This window comes from Ctenopharyngodon idella, chromosome 24, assembly GCF_019924925.1.
Source record: "Ctenopharyngodon idella isolate HZGC_01 chromosome 24, HZGC01, whole genome shotgun sequence".
NCBI classification, from domain to species: Eukaryota; Metazoa; Chordata; class Actinopteri; order Cypriniformes; family Xenocyprididae; genus Ctenopharyngodon; species Ctenopharyngodon idella.
Window position 1 is genome coordinate 2,913,942 of NC_067243.1, and position 18,387 is coordinate 2,932,328.

The 18,387-nt window shown below is 40.1% G+C and overlaps 1 protein-coding gene across 10 annotated transcripts in view; it reads left to right on the plus strand.

The window, feature by feature from the left end:
- The window catches only part of cd44b (CD44 molecule (Indian blood group) b), a 176,085-nt gene that overhangs the window by 92,745 nt on the left and 64,953 nt on the right, over positions 1 to 18,387 (plus strand). For 5 of the 10 annotated variants that reach the window (XM_051885242.1, XM_051885243.1, XM_051885246.1 and 2 more), the window contains 2 exons: positions 5,227 to 5,532; positions 15,643 to 15,948. The exons of 1 other annotated variant lie outside the window; for it this stretch is intronic. In XM_051885242.1, the coding sequence (XP_051741202.1) occupies positions 5,227 to 5,532; positions 15,643 to 15,948 (612 nt within the window). The remainder of the gene's footprint in view (positions 1 to 5,226; positions 5,533 to 15,642; positions 15,949 to 18,387) is intronic. 4 more of the 10 variants (XM_051885251.1, XM_051885249.1, XM_051885247.1 and 1 more) reach the window with 3 other exon arrangements.

Here is an 18,387-nt window from a genome sequence, read left to right on the forward strand (position 1 = left end):
TTTGAGATTATTAGGAATTTGTAAAGTAGACATGTCTCCCAGTAAGGCTATTATGGCGAACTGGGATGCCGAGCCTGAGGATGTCTGACAGCCTGCTTATGGCCTCCGACCAGAATGACTGAACAAGTGGGCACCGCCAGAATGCATGAAAATAATCATCAGTTGAGGATGGACAGTATGAACAGTTGTTGTTTTTAATATATCCCATGCACTGCAGTTTGGATGTTGTGATGTGTGTTCTATGGGTAACCTTATATTGAATCATTTAGATTTTGGTATTGCAAGACATAGAATAAATGTTATTGCAAACTTCTTGCCAATTGATATTTGGATCTGTACCTATGTCATTGCCCATTGTTGAATTGGAGAGACTATTTCATTTTCTGTAGATGCTAAGAATGTATATATTTAATTTTTCAGAGTACCAGACCCAATTGATTTTTGTATGACATCTTTTAATTGTATATATTGAAAGTAAGTTTGATAAGGTAACTTGTATTTTGACTGAATAAGGTCAAAAATCATGAACAGGCCCCCATTGTATAAGTGGCCCAGGCTGGTTACTCCTCTTTGAGTCCATGTGGAAAAATGAAATGTTTTGTTATTAATTAAAAACATTGGGTTATACCATATTGGTGTGTTGGCTGATGGTTCCAAATTGCAGTGTAGTAGGTCATGTACCTTCCACCAAGCATTCATGGTTGTATTAATAGTCTTATTATTTTTATAACCAGGAAGAGTTTTAATTGATTTATCTATTAATGGTAGAAACTTTATATCTAATGATTGTATCAGATCATTTTCTATATTTAACCATGGAAGATTTGAGTTATGTATCCAGTGGTAAATGTAAATGAACTGCTGAGAAATGAAGTAGAGGTAGAAGTTGGGTGCTCCAAGTCCTCCAAACTTTTTTGGCCTTTGAAGAGTGGATAATTTTATATGAGCTTTTTTCTTTTTCCAATAAAAATTAGATATTGTACTATTTAAAGAGGAGAACCAGCCTGGAGGTGGAGTGACAGGTATCATGGAGAAGAGATAATTGATTTTTGGAAGTATATTCATTTTTACTGATGATATACGGCCAATTAGGGATATGGGCAAATTGTTCCATCTTTCCAAGCTATTTTGTATGTCTTGTAGTAAGGGAACATGGTGGAGCTTAAACAGATCTTTGAAATTAGGTTAAATATGAATTCCAAGGTATTTTATTGTTTTGGTTATACATTTGAATGGGTAAGTCTCTAGCTCAGCATCCCAATTTAATTTAGGATCTTGGATTTTGGGCAGTTAATTGAGTATCCTGATATTTTACTAAAATCACTTAACAGATTATGGGCTGACAAAAGTGATGTATAAAAGAATGTCGTCTGCATACAAACTTATTTTATGATGGTGATGTTTTGATTGGATTCCAGATATGTTGTGTGATTATCGTATTGCAGCTGCCAAGGGTTCAATGAAGAGTGCAAAGAGTAGCGGTGATAGGGGGCAGCTTTGTCTAGTACCTCTTTTAAAAGTGAAATTGATTTGATATAATACCATTAGTTATGACCGATGCTGTTAGTGTATTATAGAGTTTTTTTAATCCAGCTGATGATATATGATTTAAAACCTAAGTGCAGTGAAGAGAAAGGACCATTCTACCCTATCAAAGGCTTTTTCTGCATCTAAAGATACAATTATAAATGGTGGTTTGTGTGTGTTAGATGAATTGTTACAGAAATCAATTATATTTATTAACCTTCTAGTATTTTCTGAGGAGTTTCTCCCTTTTATAAAGCCAGTCTGGTCAGGGTGTATCAAGGTTGATATCACAGATTCTCGCCAATGCTTTACTAATGATTTTTAAATCTACATTAATTAATGATATTGGATGGTAGTTGGAACATTGGGTGTGATCCTTGTTTGGTTTTGGAATGAGAGAAATGTAAGCAGTATTCATATGTTGTGGTATCATTCCTTTTTCATAAATTTCACATAGAGCTTTAAAAAATATGAGTGAGAGCAGTGACCAAAACTGTCTGTAGAACTCTGCTGGATCAGGTGATTTGTTATTTGGTAGGCGATGGAGTGCTTTTGTGATTTCCTGGATGGTTTTTCTAATTGCTCTGACTATGTTGGTGATACCTGAGGCAACGAGACACTCCTCAGAAAAGATTCTATTTCTTCAGATGATGCATTTTTGTCTGTAGAGTAGAGATTTGAGTAATATAACCTAAATAAATCATTTATTTCAGATGGATTTTGAGTTATATTGCCGGAGTGATCCCTTATAGATGTAATGATTGATTTCTCAGTTTGCTGCTCTAATTGGTTTGCCAAGTATTTGCTCATTTTTTTCTCCAAATTTGAATTGCTGTTGTCTAAGTTTGAGAAGTATTTGCTCAGTTTTTTGGTTTAAGATTTTATTTAATTCTTCTTTAGCTCTCAGGAGTTCTTTAAAGATTGAGCCTGTAGGCCCCTGAGAGGCCAGAAGGTCCACTCTCTTCACCTCTTCTTGTAAAAATGTTTCTCTTGCTGTCTGCTTTTTATTTTTATATTTACAATATGAAATTATTTTATCTCTCATTTCTGATTTAGCAGATATACCTGCAGATATACCTTCAGTACTATTACTCTCAACAAAAAATAGCCATTCCTTTTCAAAATGTTTTACAAACTCCATGTCATTAAGCAGGGAGGTATTGAATCTCCATCTGGGTGATGGAAGTGGCTGGTGTTCTGCAAGAAAAGTAATGCTAATGGGTGCATGGTCGGAGATAGAAATAGCGTGAATGACTGGATCAATAATTTTATGCATTATAGAATTGTTTGTCAGAAAACAATCTATACGGGAATAGAATTTGTGATATGGGGAATAGTATGAATAGTCTTTACTGTTAGGGTTCTTAAGTCTCCAAATATCTGTCAGTCCATAATCTGACATATAATTCTTAATACATGATGATGAGTGATTTATTTTGCAAGTAGCATTTGTTGAGTGGTCTACTTTTGGGTCCAATACCGTGTTAAAATCTCCACCTATGATAGTATGCGAGTTGGGGAAAGTGAGTATCTCAGAAAATAATGAATGGAAGAATGATGGCATGTCCACATTTGGTCCATATATATTTGCAAATATGATATTATCCTTTCCTATAGTTCCATTGATAATGATATAATGACCTTCCGTGTCCATTAGTGTTGACTTATGAGAAAACAGAGTGTTATGTCTAATTAGAATGGATACTCCTCTTTTCTTGGATGAAAAGGTGGAATGAAAAGTTGGTCCATTCCATTTAGCTTCTAGTTTCCGAGATTCTGCCTCTGTCAAATGTGTTTCTTGTAAAAAACAAATGTCTGCATTTAAAGTGCACAAATGATTTAAGATCTTTGTTCTTGTTTGCCGGAGAACTAATTCCTCTTATATTCCATGAAGTTATTTTAATGGGTAGAGTCATATGGCTGTTGTTATTGTATAGGATAATGAGATAAACAGTGCCTGCCAATTACATGTATAAATAGACATGTGAATAATGTAAAAGAGTAGCAAAACATAAAAACACATCTCCATGAGACATATCAATAAAGTAAATGAAAAGTGAAGATGAAAAAAGTATTCTAACACAAAAAGAAAGACAATTGAATACTGTGACATTCTGAAAATAACGAAGATTATAGGTAATTTTAGACAAAAGAAAAGTGTTCACAGGTCACATGAGGTAAATGGGGGTGTGGGGGGGTGTTTTAAGGGATAGAAGATTATTACGCGAAGGCTTTTTTTTTTTTTTAATCGTTCATTTCTTGTCTCCTCGCTTAGATGAGCCAAGAAGTGATTTTAGAATCTCTGTACAATTGTTCATTTATATATAGTTTATCCACCACAAGCGACGCACGGCTGCCGGCTTGCCTATACAGCTTGAGATCAGGGTACAGTATTTTTCGGCGCTCCATTATTTCCCGGGGAAAGTGGTCATTTATCCCGAAGACGGTGCCTTTTAATTCTCTTCCTTTGCTCTTCACAAGTTTTTTTTGTTTGTAATGTTCAAATTTGGCGATTATAAGACGCGGTCTGTCTTTCAAACTTTTTCCGAGGCAGTGCACACAATGGAAAGTGATCTTGTTTACGGTATCAACGGGTAGTTTCAGTTCGTTGCATATAAAGTGTTTGATTGTGGATTCTGAATTGTCAGAATAATTTTCAGGGATGCCCGAAAATATGAGATTATCTCTCATACTCCTTGATTGAATGTCCAGAAGCGTTTCTTTCATTTGTATGGTTTTTTTTTTTCATTATTTCAATGTGTGAGGAAAGTGATTGCACCGAGGTCTGAAGTTCTTTATTGTCTCTACGGAGATCATCAATTTGATGATACGCAAAGTCAAGATTAGACCGCAATTCTTTAATGTCCTCATGAATTATTCAGAGTATTTCCAGTTCATTGTTTATTGAATCCAGCACACTAACCTTTATTTCAGTAGTGAGCAGTGTCGGTGGATGAGTCTGTTTTTTTAATTTTGGCCGGTTTCAGTGGTCCTTCTGGAGGCTGCTTGTTGGCGTTCATTTCGTGATAGAAATAGTTGTCGATGAATTCCTCCAAGTTATCCATGGTTATATGAACAGGATATAATCCAAAAGTGTTGTTCTGCTTGTACCGTGTGTACTGTATTATAGTATGTACAGTATCATTTTGCAATAAACAGTGTAATTATCACTGGCCGCTGCGCGCCGCCATGTCTCCATGCTCACATCTGCCTCCATGCTCATGCGAACTCACATCTGACGCATGCTCACATCGTGCATGGAAACTGACTTTGAACTAACACATTAAAGATGACAGTTAAGTTCAAATCTTACTGCAATTATGGATGGCTGCACTACAAATAATGTGAAGTTCAGGCAGTAACAGAAAACAGCAAAGATTAAAAGATATTGAGAATAAGATCCATATCAGTATCAATTAAAAATGAGAATTGTTAACGATTAGTTCACATCCAGACAGCTGACATGTTTATCTGTTTTAGTTCATCCACGCTGAGTGCATGAAATTGACGCTGCCTTCCTACACTTTTACACTTTAAACGCTTAACGTGCCCGGGCCCTGCAAAGGCTTAACTCGGCTATTGGCCTTTCTATGACAGCCCTAGTGGCCACAGAGATGCATTTAATATAATTAAATCATTTTTAACATCAAAGAAAAAGATAAGTCTTTTTTGTACTTTAAATTGTTTTTTGATTAATAGTTGTCAGGTTGGTGAATGGACCCAACCTCTGTTCTGGAAGAGTGGAGGTTCTCCACAATGGAATATGGGGAACAGTGTGTGATCATCTGTGGGACTCTACAGACGCGGCCGTGGTGTGTAGAGAACTGGGCTGTGGAAGTGTTATAGAGGCAAAAAGTGCTGCTTATTTTGGACAAGGTTCTGGACAAATATGGTTGGATGATGTCCAGTGCCATGGGAATGAATCTTCACTGAAAAACTGTTCATCAAGTGGATGGGGATCACATAACTGTGGACACAGTGAAGATGCTGGAGTCATCTGCCAAGGTGAGTCAAACACAGTTATACAACTGATGTATAGCTGTGATGTTGTACAGTATATCTTCTCTTTAGCAATGCAACAGTGTTTCAGGCAACACAATATTCTTAAACGAACTAATGGATAATTAGAGGTATTTTTGTTTGTTTTGGGGGGGTTTGTTTGTTTTTTGTTATGTATCCAATTGCACAACAAATTTTCCCAACTATATACCATTTATTCCCCAGTTACTGGGTCAAGCTCACTAATTTCCTGAACACAGTCAAACAACAGGTGGCGATCTTAGGAAAAGTTGATCAAAGGCTTCGAGTACATATAGCTTTATTTATAACTTTGTAACTTGTGAGTTTTGTTCCAATATGCAAATGTACAGCCTCAGTTCATGCTTGCCATCAAACAAAGTCAAACAAACACTGGCCAACTATCTATCTCCTGATACAGCATTGTCCCTAATAGCCATGTAGAGCTATTTTGTAGAGCTTATGAAGTGGAAGGTCAGGCTAGTGCATGTCTGCATATGATGTCCATCTTGTAGGCATACCAGGTTGACTTCCTACGAAACTTAGATGAGGGTGAGGGGGCAGACCCGGACACGATACCAGAACTGCACCGGGCCATCAATCTGTCTCTCCAGGCCACCAAGGTGATGGCCAGGGCTATTGGCCGTTCTATGGCAGCCCCAGTGGCCACAGAGATGCATGTAATATGATGAAATAATTTTGAACATCAAAGAAATAGATAAGTCTTTTTTTGTTGCAAGCCTTGTTTTTACCTCATGGCCTCTTTGGTGACGCCATCAACTTGGTTGTCATGAGGTTTCAGGAAGTGAAACAGCAGGCAGCAGCATTCCAATGATTCCTCCCTTGTCGGGCTAGTGGGTGCAGCCCCCACCATCAACCAGCTTTTCCTACAGCGTGCAGCAGAAACAGAGTGTCACTGCTTTAACCGTTCCACAGAGAGAATTGGGGTCAGGGCGGCATTCTCAGCCGAAGCCTGACAAGCAGAATACGGAGACCATCATTCTGTCCAGGAAGGTTTCAGCTAGGGGTGTTGCGATATACCGGTGTAAGGTTGAAAATATCAAAAGGTATTTTAAATGAACAAAGACATTTGCTTTACTGTTTCAACCCCCTCTCTCTTGCTACAAGGGCCATTTGAAAGGCACAAAGGTGTTGATAGTGATCAAGGCCTGTAGGCTAAGATGTGTGTACGTCGGGGGTCTACAAATTGTCACACCTTTAGTACAGTGGGGGAAGTTTTAATCTTCTGATTGGTCAGTTTGAATGTCTCACATTTGGGTTTCAGTCACATGGTCAATGAAGGGATCAAAGAAGATTGTAACTGTTGCTCTGTCGCTTCTTTTTCGGGGCTCTCTCTTTTTATTCTCTGCCTCTTTTCTTGGGCACTCTCTGGCACTCTCTGGCCCTCTCTCTCTCTCTCTCTCTCTCTCTCTCTTTCTTTCTCTTTCACACTCTCTATCTCTCTTACAAACATGCTGAGTGCGGTTAATGGTATATGATTTTATCATCTCATACATCTATTTTGTAAGTATTTTAAGTGTAACCATAACCAGATATTGCCATTAAACCCTTTCAATTACAAATTCTTTGTGCTAATTTGGTATTAACTTTGAAGTGCTACGTATTGCAATACAATATCGTCACACTATAGCAACGCTCTCCCACATATTTTGCTATTATAACTGCGTTTATTTTCTTTCGTTGGTATAAGCAGGTGGTAATAGACAAGAAATGTACATTTTTCTGTCATCTTGCTGATAACGTTTCTTTAGTCATTCGGCAACCCTACAGCCTGAACCCCTGTAGGCGAACCACCCTTACATGGCAAATTATTTTGTCTGAGATTGATACCAGTTATCTAAAAAGACATGGATAAATAAACAAACAAACACTTTCTTAGAAAAACTAAAATCTGAATGTTTATTGTACTGAAATCCTAATGATATGTCACTTACATAATAATTTGGAACACAGTGTACATATCGTTTAAAGCAGCTTTACACAAAATCACGTGTCTACATTACAATTTAGAGTGATCTGTTATCAGAGGTGACGGTGTTATGTATTTCAGAAATATACATATACAAATCACACAGTTAACTAACGTTTTTAATAAAAGGATTCACAGAAATGGATAATCATCATGGGATGCCTAAGAGTCCGGTTTGTGGTCCAAGTGGGGAAGAGGGATGTGCATCCTATGTGCCACCACCGCCATTAAAATCTACATCCTGCGCGCCATGACCACTGCCATCCACACCACCAACGACATCCTGTGAGCCACCGCCACCGTTCAGTATATGCCCACCCTCCGTGCGACCACCAAGCACTGGCCCATCAAGGCGTGTACTGACGGAGGAAGTAATGCAGACCCAGCGGCACATGCTCCATGCCGTCATTGCTGTCTGCTGTGAACTGAAAGAAATAAAAAGCATATTGTCATAAATAAGTGGTTCATTTAAAGAACTTGTAAAAAATTAAATATTGAATTAATTCACTTGCCATTTCCTGTCACATTCCACCTATTATATTTAAGCGCAGCGGTATTGCCCTAGCATTCGGCACTGCATTTGAAGGGCCAGGGTCAAGATCACTGTAGTCTGTAGGGTTCGGTGGGACAGGTAAATTGTGTCTTTGCACAATGTTGTGCAGCACTGCGCAAACAACCATAATACGGCACACTTTTGTAGGGCTGTACAGTACAGTGCCGCCAGACCTATCCAAGCACCTCCACCGTCCTTTCAACAGACCAATAGCGTGTTCGACCACTGAACGGGTCTAACAATGTTTGTCATTGTAGTGCCGTTCTTGCGCAGTCTGGGGTCTGTTTAGTGGAGTGAACAGCCACATTCTGAGGGATGGCCCTCGGGAATTGAAATCGGCTCAGAAGCCAATCATCATCATGAGCCAAGAAATCCTCACGATCCCTGAAAACTCGTTCCCTCTGCATAGCATCATTGGCAAGGTCTTCTAATAGCGGTAGCGCATCCATTGTCTCAATATCCTAAAACACTGCACACACACACCCCTTTTAATAGGCAGTTCATTCTAGTAAATAAACACAAAGTATTTGCACCTGGATGAATGTTGAATATATATTGATTAACTACACGTCTAATTGATGCATTTTACTTAAAAGTGGTTTAACAGCCTTAATGAAACAGCCTTCATTCTTGTGTGTTACGCAGCACGTTTGAGCTCTCATGCGTCAAGCAAGTGTGGATGAGCTTCTGTTTATGTTTGCTGATTAAAGTTTACACATGAATAAACCCTAAATTTAATGTTTATCATATAAAGCAATCGAGTCTCTTCAAAGAAAAATTGGACTAAAATGACACGCTACTTCTCCTGTAACATGATCTCCATGATGAATTTTCTCTTGATCCTGGATTCTTGCAGTCCATTCAGCAGTGGTTCAGGGCTATGGCAAGGGGACGTAACATCTCCGTTCCCTCCTTCAGTCAGTCATGTTCAATGTTACGTCAATACTGACGTAATGGAGTCCCCATGATCCTCATGTCACACTGTGGGATCTCAGCTGTCCTATATGTCAGACTATACGACAGTCAAGGCGTGTAAAAAATGGACGCGAGCTTGAAACTTGTCTGGAGTTTTACATCATCAACCCACACACATTCGGTGACAGTGAGCTAACTGGTGGCTAACAAAGAAATCTCTAGTGTTAATTTTGATCACGGCTTATCTTGAAAAACGAAGACAATTTGACGTTTGTCGTAGGAGAACTCACACTGCAGGATTGTGCGCCAAATCTTCTGACACTGCCAGAATTTCGTCTGAGGTAAAATTTGATCGCAATGGTCATTAATCGGCTGTCAGTGAACATGTCAAACTAGCGATCAAAGACTACAGATTTTTGCCTAGGATTATAGGAATCTTTTAGGATTCTCAAAATTTGTCTCAGACGACCAAATCATGGCCAAAATCGCACAGTGTGCACCCGCCTTTACTCAGAGAATGGTCAAAGCTGCTGTTCCTACCCCAGAGAAGAGTGCTTCGGGACTCGATTCCCACGTTTTCAGCCAGACCAAAACGCCAGGGAAGCGTTCCCAGTCCCAAGGGAGGGGAATACTATGGAGACCACACCCTGCCCGAAGGGAGGTAACATGTGGAAATACACATAAGGACTGACCCGTGGGGCAGTAATACATATGGAAGATCTCTGAGGTGTAGCCTGGGAGGATTTAACCTCCTGGTGCCTCTCAGGAACCTGATGATCAGGTCATTGATCAGGTCATATTTTCCCAGTGACCTGCCACCGACCTGCCACTGTCCCCCTCCACCAAGGTGGTTCCAAGGTGGAGGGGGACAGCCATCCTCTTCAAGCCATCTTGAAGGAAAAAATGCACAGAGCTGACCAGGCATTTCCGGGGGTCTTCCCGTCGGGAAGAACACCATTAAGTGAACAGACTCCACTTCAAAACATAGGCACGCCTCTTAGAGGGGGCTCTAGCTGAACTGATCGTGTCGACTACCTCTGGCGGTAGGCCACTTAAGTCCTCCGTGTCCTGTCCAGAAACCACATGTGGAGGTTCCAGAGGTCCGGACATGGGTGCTATATAGTGCCCCGTCCCTGAGAAAGCAGGTCCTTCCTCAGGGGAATGCGTCAGGGAGGGGCTGTCATGGGGAGTATCAGTTCTGGGAACCAGGTCTGGTTGGGCCAGTAAGGTGCGTGGGAAAGCTCCCTGGGGAAAATACATATTCGCGTAGGCCCCGGGGCCAGCTGTGTGCTAGTGCATCCGTGCCAAGGGCTCTTTTCCCAGTTGACCCGAAACCCCAGATGGCTGAGGTGCCTGAGCACCAGGTCCCTGTGTTCGCATAACTGAATGGGTCATTCATCAAGAGAGTTCAAGATGTGAATGCCCACCTCCCTGAGCGGGGAAACAGGAACAGCCTAAATAGGGAGGACCTAATACTGGTATGCCTGACCCTCGAAGCAGAGCGTAAAACGGTCTGTGTTGAGGTGAAACGAGAGTACGTGTCCTTCAGGTCATTCGCTGTAAACCAATCATGGGGTGAACGCATATGAGGATGCATTCCTGTGTGAGCAACTTGAACAGGAACTTGTAAAGGGCCTGATTCAAGACACACAGATCCAATATTGGCCATAACCCACCACTATCTTGGGTATGATGAAGGACGCTTGCTGTATAATCCATCTTGGCTGGAGGGACAGGCTTTATTGCATCCTTCGTTAGCAGGAATGCAATCTCCACTAACAGGACAGGGGCCTTCTTGTCTGCCATGAGGCAAACAAGACACCGCTGAACCTGGGGGACCGCCTGGCTAACTGAATTACACAACTGAGTCTGACTGTCCGAATGGGCCAGCGGGACAGGCTTGGAAGCTCTAGCGAGGCTCCCAAGGCCTGTACGAGTGGCACCAAAAGGGACAACAGACGTACCCGCGGGGGCAGCGAGGGCGCTTGGGCCTAACCCGGGAAGCACAGCGTCCCGAAGTAGAGGCAGTGAGTGTGGTGCACTTACCTGGCTCTGTGGGTCCCGTGAGGGACTGGCTAGGGAGGCGTGAGGAAGCAGCGCATCCTCTAACGCACACTCCCTGCCTGTGGCGAAAGAACAGGGGCTGGGAAGGAGGAAGCAGAGGAAGTCAGGAAACTGCTCTTTCTTGAGAATTTCGCATCACGCTCCGAACCCAGAACCAATCCTCCAGCCGCAATCACTCAGAACAAGTCTGAGTGTGCAGCAGCCCGAGAAAGCATGGCTGTCAACTCTGAATCCGATTCAACATGAGCAAACACCGCAGAAGCTGGAAGCTCAGCTTCATCTTCCTCTCTAGAGAACGATAGCCCTCTCACCGATGCAGCTGTCGACATCTGATCCTCATCCGGAGCAGCCAACGTTGAGCTGGGTTGCCGTGGCAACACGCGCTGTCAGCACGCAGCTCACCGGCACACGACACGCTGAGGAGCAGGAGATCTGCGGGGGTTTTCCCGGTGAAAAGCTCTCGCTGTTACCCTCAGTCTCCCAAAGTATTGAACAGACCTGCAGCTGTGCTTTTATACACAAGCGGCGGCTGGGCAACAGGGAGTCATGACCTGCGTGTCGATGTGATCATGTTCCCTTGAGAACATGAATCACCCACGAAAGCTGTATCAACATGCTGGGCATGTGAGACAGCGATCGTGGCCATCAGATGATAACAGGAAACGACCTCATCCAGGAATGCACTGACAGAGAGGCGTCTTTAAAAAGACGCTCACTGCCCGTGCTTGCTCTTTTAGGGAAATACTCTTAGCCGAAGCACCCAGGGGCGAATGCTGCCCTGTGTGCACAGCAAGCTGGATGCAAACACTGCTGGAATCACACCTGCAGAGAGATCCCAAGATGAGCTGCAAGCAAAATAGCAATTAAAATTGCTGTTTTCGGAGTGTTCTCCTTATAGCAATTAAAATTGCTGTTATTTGCTCAGAAATTTACTCACAATGGAGGTTAATTTATAAAGAGCGATCGTTGTACAACTGCACGGCTCCGAAGCAAAAATATGAATGAAGTGAATATGCTGGTCCTATTTATACCCGTATGTGCCGGGTAGGTGTGGCTCGGCATATATTTCTCACTGGCAAATCTCAATTGGCTCGTTTTGTAACACTAGGAGGTGATTGGGCTCCCAGGCGAGACCCCATTACGTCAGTATCGACATAACGTCGAACGTGACTGACTGTATGGGAATCAGCGTTACATATATACCGATAGCAGCACTATTAGTCCAGGTGTTTATTTTGTTATAAGCAATTCACTGAATCACTGACTCAATTGGTTCACTGGCAGTCATAACATAAAAAATTTAGGTGAATGACACACACACACACAAAGATAATGTGATTTGAGCATCCCCGTGTCGAACTGGTCATTTTATACACTGTATATATATACACACATAGTGAACAATATCACTCATGTGAGCATCATGGATAAGGCACGAGGGGCAGACAGGGTCTAAAATCAACAAACACTCTACTACAGTTGAAGTTTTAAGAATATAAGTGTTTATTCTGTAGTTTACCTTGTTAAATTTAAATGTAAATTTAACCGTGTTAAGCGGTTAAATTTAAAAAAATATATATAAAATTGTGTCTCAGGTTTTACCTCAGACTGTGCTCGTGTGCAAATTAACCAAACAGAAATTTTTGTAGTATGTAAGGAATTGTAGTCTTTTAAAAAGGCATCTGAAATAATAAACTAAGTGCAATGTAGTGTTGTCAAAAATATAGATTTTTCGATACATATTTATACTGAAATAATGCTTCCAATAGGCCTGCTAATTTTCTGCAGAATAGATGCACACTACCAACTGCGCCTTCTCTCTCTCTCTCATCTCTCCGACAGCGAGTTGACACACAGACCCGCCTCCCCTCACTCATTCGTTTCATCTGCTCCAGATGAATATTGTTGCTGTTACAGGGCTTGAATTTCGGCATGGGATTGCACGTATTGCACATAATTTCACTCATTCCTGCAGATTTTGTGCTCACACCCAAAGTGCGCGCACATAAAGCCACCTCTCAGTACTAAATTGACCTATTTTTCACTGCTTTTCGCGCTCAAACAGTCAAATACATACAAAATAATATCAAAATGCTGGTCTTGGTGAGTATTCACGTAAACAGTCAGTATGTGTAACAGTATAATGGATCTGTGCATCAGGTCTTAACCCTTTGAGTGGTACGGTCCCACATGTGGGATTTTTATTTCTGTGCCCCTTGGGCGTGCGGTCCCACATATGGGATTTAGAATGTTCAGCGACATCACATAACTGCCAGATTCAAACTGTGCTTTCATGCTTTAGCTGCGAGACAGACATGCTCCGTTCTTGTCATATATCACAGCTATGCAGTGTTTTCAGCCACATAATGTTTTATTTAAGGTTTCAGCGTACAAATATGCATAAGCACCAGAAAAACAATACATTTAGAGTTTATAAAATACACACTGATGTCAGACATCAGTTGAAGCAGCAATAACAATCCATTCAAATATAATTTCCAACATTTATTCATATCAGTTATGGGCCTAAGTAACTAACTATAAAGTTTACTCTATTATTCTTGCAGTTCACCAGCCACTTACTTGCATATATTTCAGGAGAAACTGATGAATTCACCTGCTGTAAATCCGACTGACACGACTCTGCGAACTGCGGGGCAAAGTAAGATGGCGGCGCCCATCTCGCATTATAGATCAAGATAAAGATCATTTATTAAGGTTTTTAAACCACAAAACACACTCACACATATTTGAGAATCAGAATATCAGATAGTTGATGACATGGTAAGCAAGTTTGTGAATATTTTAAATAAAAAAGGAAAAACAAAATAATAGCGATCTATCTGTCATACAGTGTTATTGTGGCTGCGTTCAGCATGACGTGTCGCTATGGAAACAATAAGGGCAAACGTTCTAAAATAAGGGTCACCTTAAAAAAACTCACTCTGGGGGGTCAGTCAGAATATTTTAAACTCACGTTTGAAAGGGTCAAAGTGACAGCAGCCTAATATACTAACTGCTGCCAAATTATGAGATAATATTAAAATATATACAGCAGTTTTTCCCCATGGTATTGATTAAAAATTGTGGCCAGTAAAAATGCTGAATGGTTAGTAACTTTGGAAAACCACTAGCCACAGTGGCTGGTTAGCAAAAAGGTTAATGTCAATCCCTGCATGTAATGCATTTTTCTGCAAAGTTATCTGGAGACCAAGGCACCACGTCACTACAGTGTTCTCCATGGGATAAACTAGACAGGCCCACAACGTTTCTGGAACGTTAGCAAAGATTCTAAAAAATGGAACTTTACCGCAACGGCCTCAAAACATTGTCATAAAGTAATGTTATGCTGACCAAAGGATGACTAACTGACGACGTCACCATTTGTTTTTATCGTAAATCTTTGGTTAATATCGATACTAGAGTCTTAAGTTTTAAATTAAAGACAGAATGTACTGAATGTAAATATATATATATATATATATATATATATATATAATTATTATTTTTTTCTCGATCTAGGGGTTGTGTGACATTGTTAAATGGAGGATTGTTAAGAGTGGGTTTTAGAGCTCGATTTGGGCCCCTCGGCTCAGGGTCCGAGGCTACTGGCCACAACACCCAGCATACTGTTAGCCTTGGCTTGCACTGACCCAACAGTAGAAAAATGGCTATTTATAACTGTGTAACTTTTGCCCAATTGGTGGTGTGAGCTAAAAGAACTGGCCTGGTCTCAATGAGTTTTGTTCCAATATGCAAAGGTACAGCCTCACCTCATGCTTGGCATCTTTGTAGTCAAATTTGCAGTCTAGTTACTCCTTTCAAAAGTAATATTATTACTTTATTACAGCATAAATTAGATACACTACTAGTTATATTACTTTTCCATGACACCCCGCAAAAGTGGTAATTGCATAATTTCACCACAAAATTTTGACTTCACATGTGTGCCTCTTTGTGAATGTTAGGGTATATTTTTCCAAGGAATTATGCGATATGGTGAGCATATTAGTGGATTCCAGCGATGTCTCCCTGTGTTATCACTTTTTTGCGACTTCTGTTATGACTCAGAGGAAGATCATTTGCTGCTCATACTGGGTTCATAATCCGTCCTGTCTCTTCTAATGACAAAGTTCCACTACACACTCACATTCTGTTTCTAACATACTAACACAGAGAAATGTTTCTACACATGAAACATGAAGCTAATAAACACACGATTATGACAGCATAAGGTTTGTATGCTTTTCATGTGATTTCAGCTATTGTTTTATAAGAATAAAAGATGTTCACATGAGAAATGCTAAGCAGGTGTAGTGATTAGTTTATTCTAAAATGCTATGGACAACATATTTCTTCTTCATCATGTGACCAAAATCCACATTAGACCACAATCAGAAGTTATTTCAAAAACTCGATGGTGGTTTATATTGAATTTTGAGTAAAAGTGTAGTATTAATCTCAATAATTGTCATGTGTACCTTGATGCTAACTGTAGCTTTAATTCACGCCAGAGTAAAGTAATGTCACAACTTAACCTGATGACCTGTTCTATAAATTGTTTTTTGATTATTAGCTGTCAAGTTGGTGAATGGACCCAACCTCTGTTCTGGGAGAGTGGAGGTTCTCCATAATGGAACATGGGGAACAGTGTGTGATGATCTGTGGGATTCTACAGACGGGGCAGTGGTGTGTAGAGAACTGGGCTGTGGGAGTGTTATAGAGGCAAAGAGTGCTGCTTATTTTGGACAAGGTTCTGGACAAATATGGTTGAATAATGTCCAGTGCCGTGGGAATGAACCTACACTGAAAAACTGTTCATCAAGTGGATGGGGATCACATGACTGTGAGCACAAAGAAGATGCTGGAGTCATCTGCCAAGGTGAGTCAAACACAGTTATACAACTGAAGTTTAGCTGTGATGTTGTACAGTATATTTTCTCTTTAGCAATGCAACGGTTTCATGTTCTAAATAATGTGATCTGCTTGAAAAAAACAAAACAATGTATCATTATAGTATTTTTTATTTATTTTTTTATTTATTTTTTTTTACATTTCCAATTCCACAACAACATATCCCAATTATATACCCTTTATTCCACAGTTACGGGGTCAGGCTCACCAATGGCATGCATGTGGTTCTGTTGAGTACATTTGTGTGGTCATAGCACCCCCGGTGGTGATCTTAGAAAAAATCAATCAAAGGCTATGAGTACAATTAGCTTCTTTTATAACTTTGTAACTTCCACCCAGTTGGTGCCATGTGCTAAATGATTTGGCCTGGTCTCAGTGTTAGACACCGATTTTTGTTTAAATATGCAGAGGTACATCCTCAGATCATGCGTGGCATCTTTGGGGTTGACTTTCTTAGCATGTTAAAAGCAAATGGTTTAGAGAATAAAAAATCCATTTCTTTTACCATCCATTTTAATATCACTTTCAGTGTGAGAAAGACCTTGAAACTTGAAAAATAAAGCTCAAAGTGTCTTCTTTCAAAACATACCACAATTGTGCACATACTCTAAAGGGATTAAAATAATTGGGGGGAGACACAACAATGTGACACAACCCCTGATATTTGTATTATTTTAAAAAGAAAAAAAAAATGTGTATAATTTAAGTTTAAGAAAGATTTGAGACTTCTTGTTTCCTTTTTTTAAATTAATTTAATCCCTCACCATGGCAACACTGTTCGAGACACCCAATATCCATTCGCAATTTAGCATCCTCAGTGTCATGGCTTCATGTTGACAGAGTTTGGTGCTAGAAAGTTGTCTGGACTAGAAACTAGAAAGTTGTCTGGCTTAATGAGAATATTTACAGAGTTTGGTGACTGTAGGTAAAACAAATGCCACCACTTTTGTCAAAGGGTGGTGCTATAGAGCCCCTAGATCCACATTAGATATCAAGAATTCTTAACATATTCTTAAGACATCAATAATTCTTTCTCAGGTCTACATCTGACATATTTTTACATTATTCTGAAACCAGGTAAAAATAAGAGACTGATTTCAAAGAATTTTGAAAGTCAGGTCACCTTTATTCATATAAGTGATAAACTGGAAAAATCCAGTAATGCAAACAGCTCCATACTGCCGCAAGACAGCTCTCAAAGGAAAATAGCCTCATCTTTCAACTCAGTAAGTTCAGTTCCTTTGAGAAGATCACCAATTGTTAAAGGTACAATATGTAATATTTTTGCAGTAAAATATCCAAAAACCACTAGGCCAGTGTTATATATTTTGTTCACTTGAGTACTTACAATATCCCAAATGTTTCCAACTATTTGTAAATTGTGAGAAAATTGCAATTTTAACCAAGGCTCCGGGACGTGTGAGGAGTCGCCTGTCAATTGTGTCATACCCGCGTTACCCTCGGTTTCCGGTTTTATTTTGTAGAAACCATGGAAACACCAAAGACGCTTTAAATATTACACGTTTTAATAGACAAGGGAACAACTGTTTTGATATATTTATAGACAGAAAATGAATTGTTATATAGCTCAACACATTTAGTCTTATTGTTTAAATCAATTTTCTTGATTTTTTTGCGAGTACCATGCTTTACCATGCCTCAGAGAAAAACACTATTTTGTGAAGTAGCTAACATAGCATAATCAGATGCAGCTTTATTTTTCTTTATTTTCTCCATCATACAATACGTTTTAAAATTAATTGCATGCCATTTATCGACACAAGACATCCAATATTTAATATGATATTCTAAAATCGATCAGCTTACTGCACTGTGCAACAGTGTCTCACAGCAGCCGTAACATTATAACATAATTTTCAACACTCTCAAATGTATCTAATATGATAAACAGAGCTGTGTTACCTCATACTCATAACCGGAAAAGCGGAAGCGGCGCCGGCGACTGTAGCATAATAAAAGTTCCGCTGCTCGTGAGGCGTGTGTTGCGCAATCGCTCCAGCGGCCTCGTTCAGCTCCCACAACACTCAGTCCTGCTCTGCTTCATACTACAGTAACGTTAATAATCGCATCCATGAACATGAGTTCTGCCCGAGTCCTATCCCTATTCTTTTGCACCGTCCGTTGAGAATGGAGACCACATGTCCCAAGATTCCGCTCTAAAACTTGGCGTCATTAAGCTACGCCTTTGTTTTGAATAGGCTTCTAGCGACCTCTAGCGGACAAAATTATTACATATTGTACCTTTAAATTCAGTTCTAATAAGTTATGTCTTAGCTCAGTTCAGTTTAATTCTCATAATTCTCATTAATTCTCTCAAAAAGTAACGGCATCATCCAGCTCCATTCAGTTCTCATTTTAATAATTTCAATAATTTCGATATATTGTG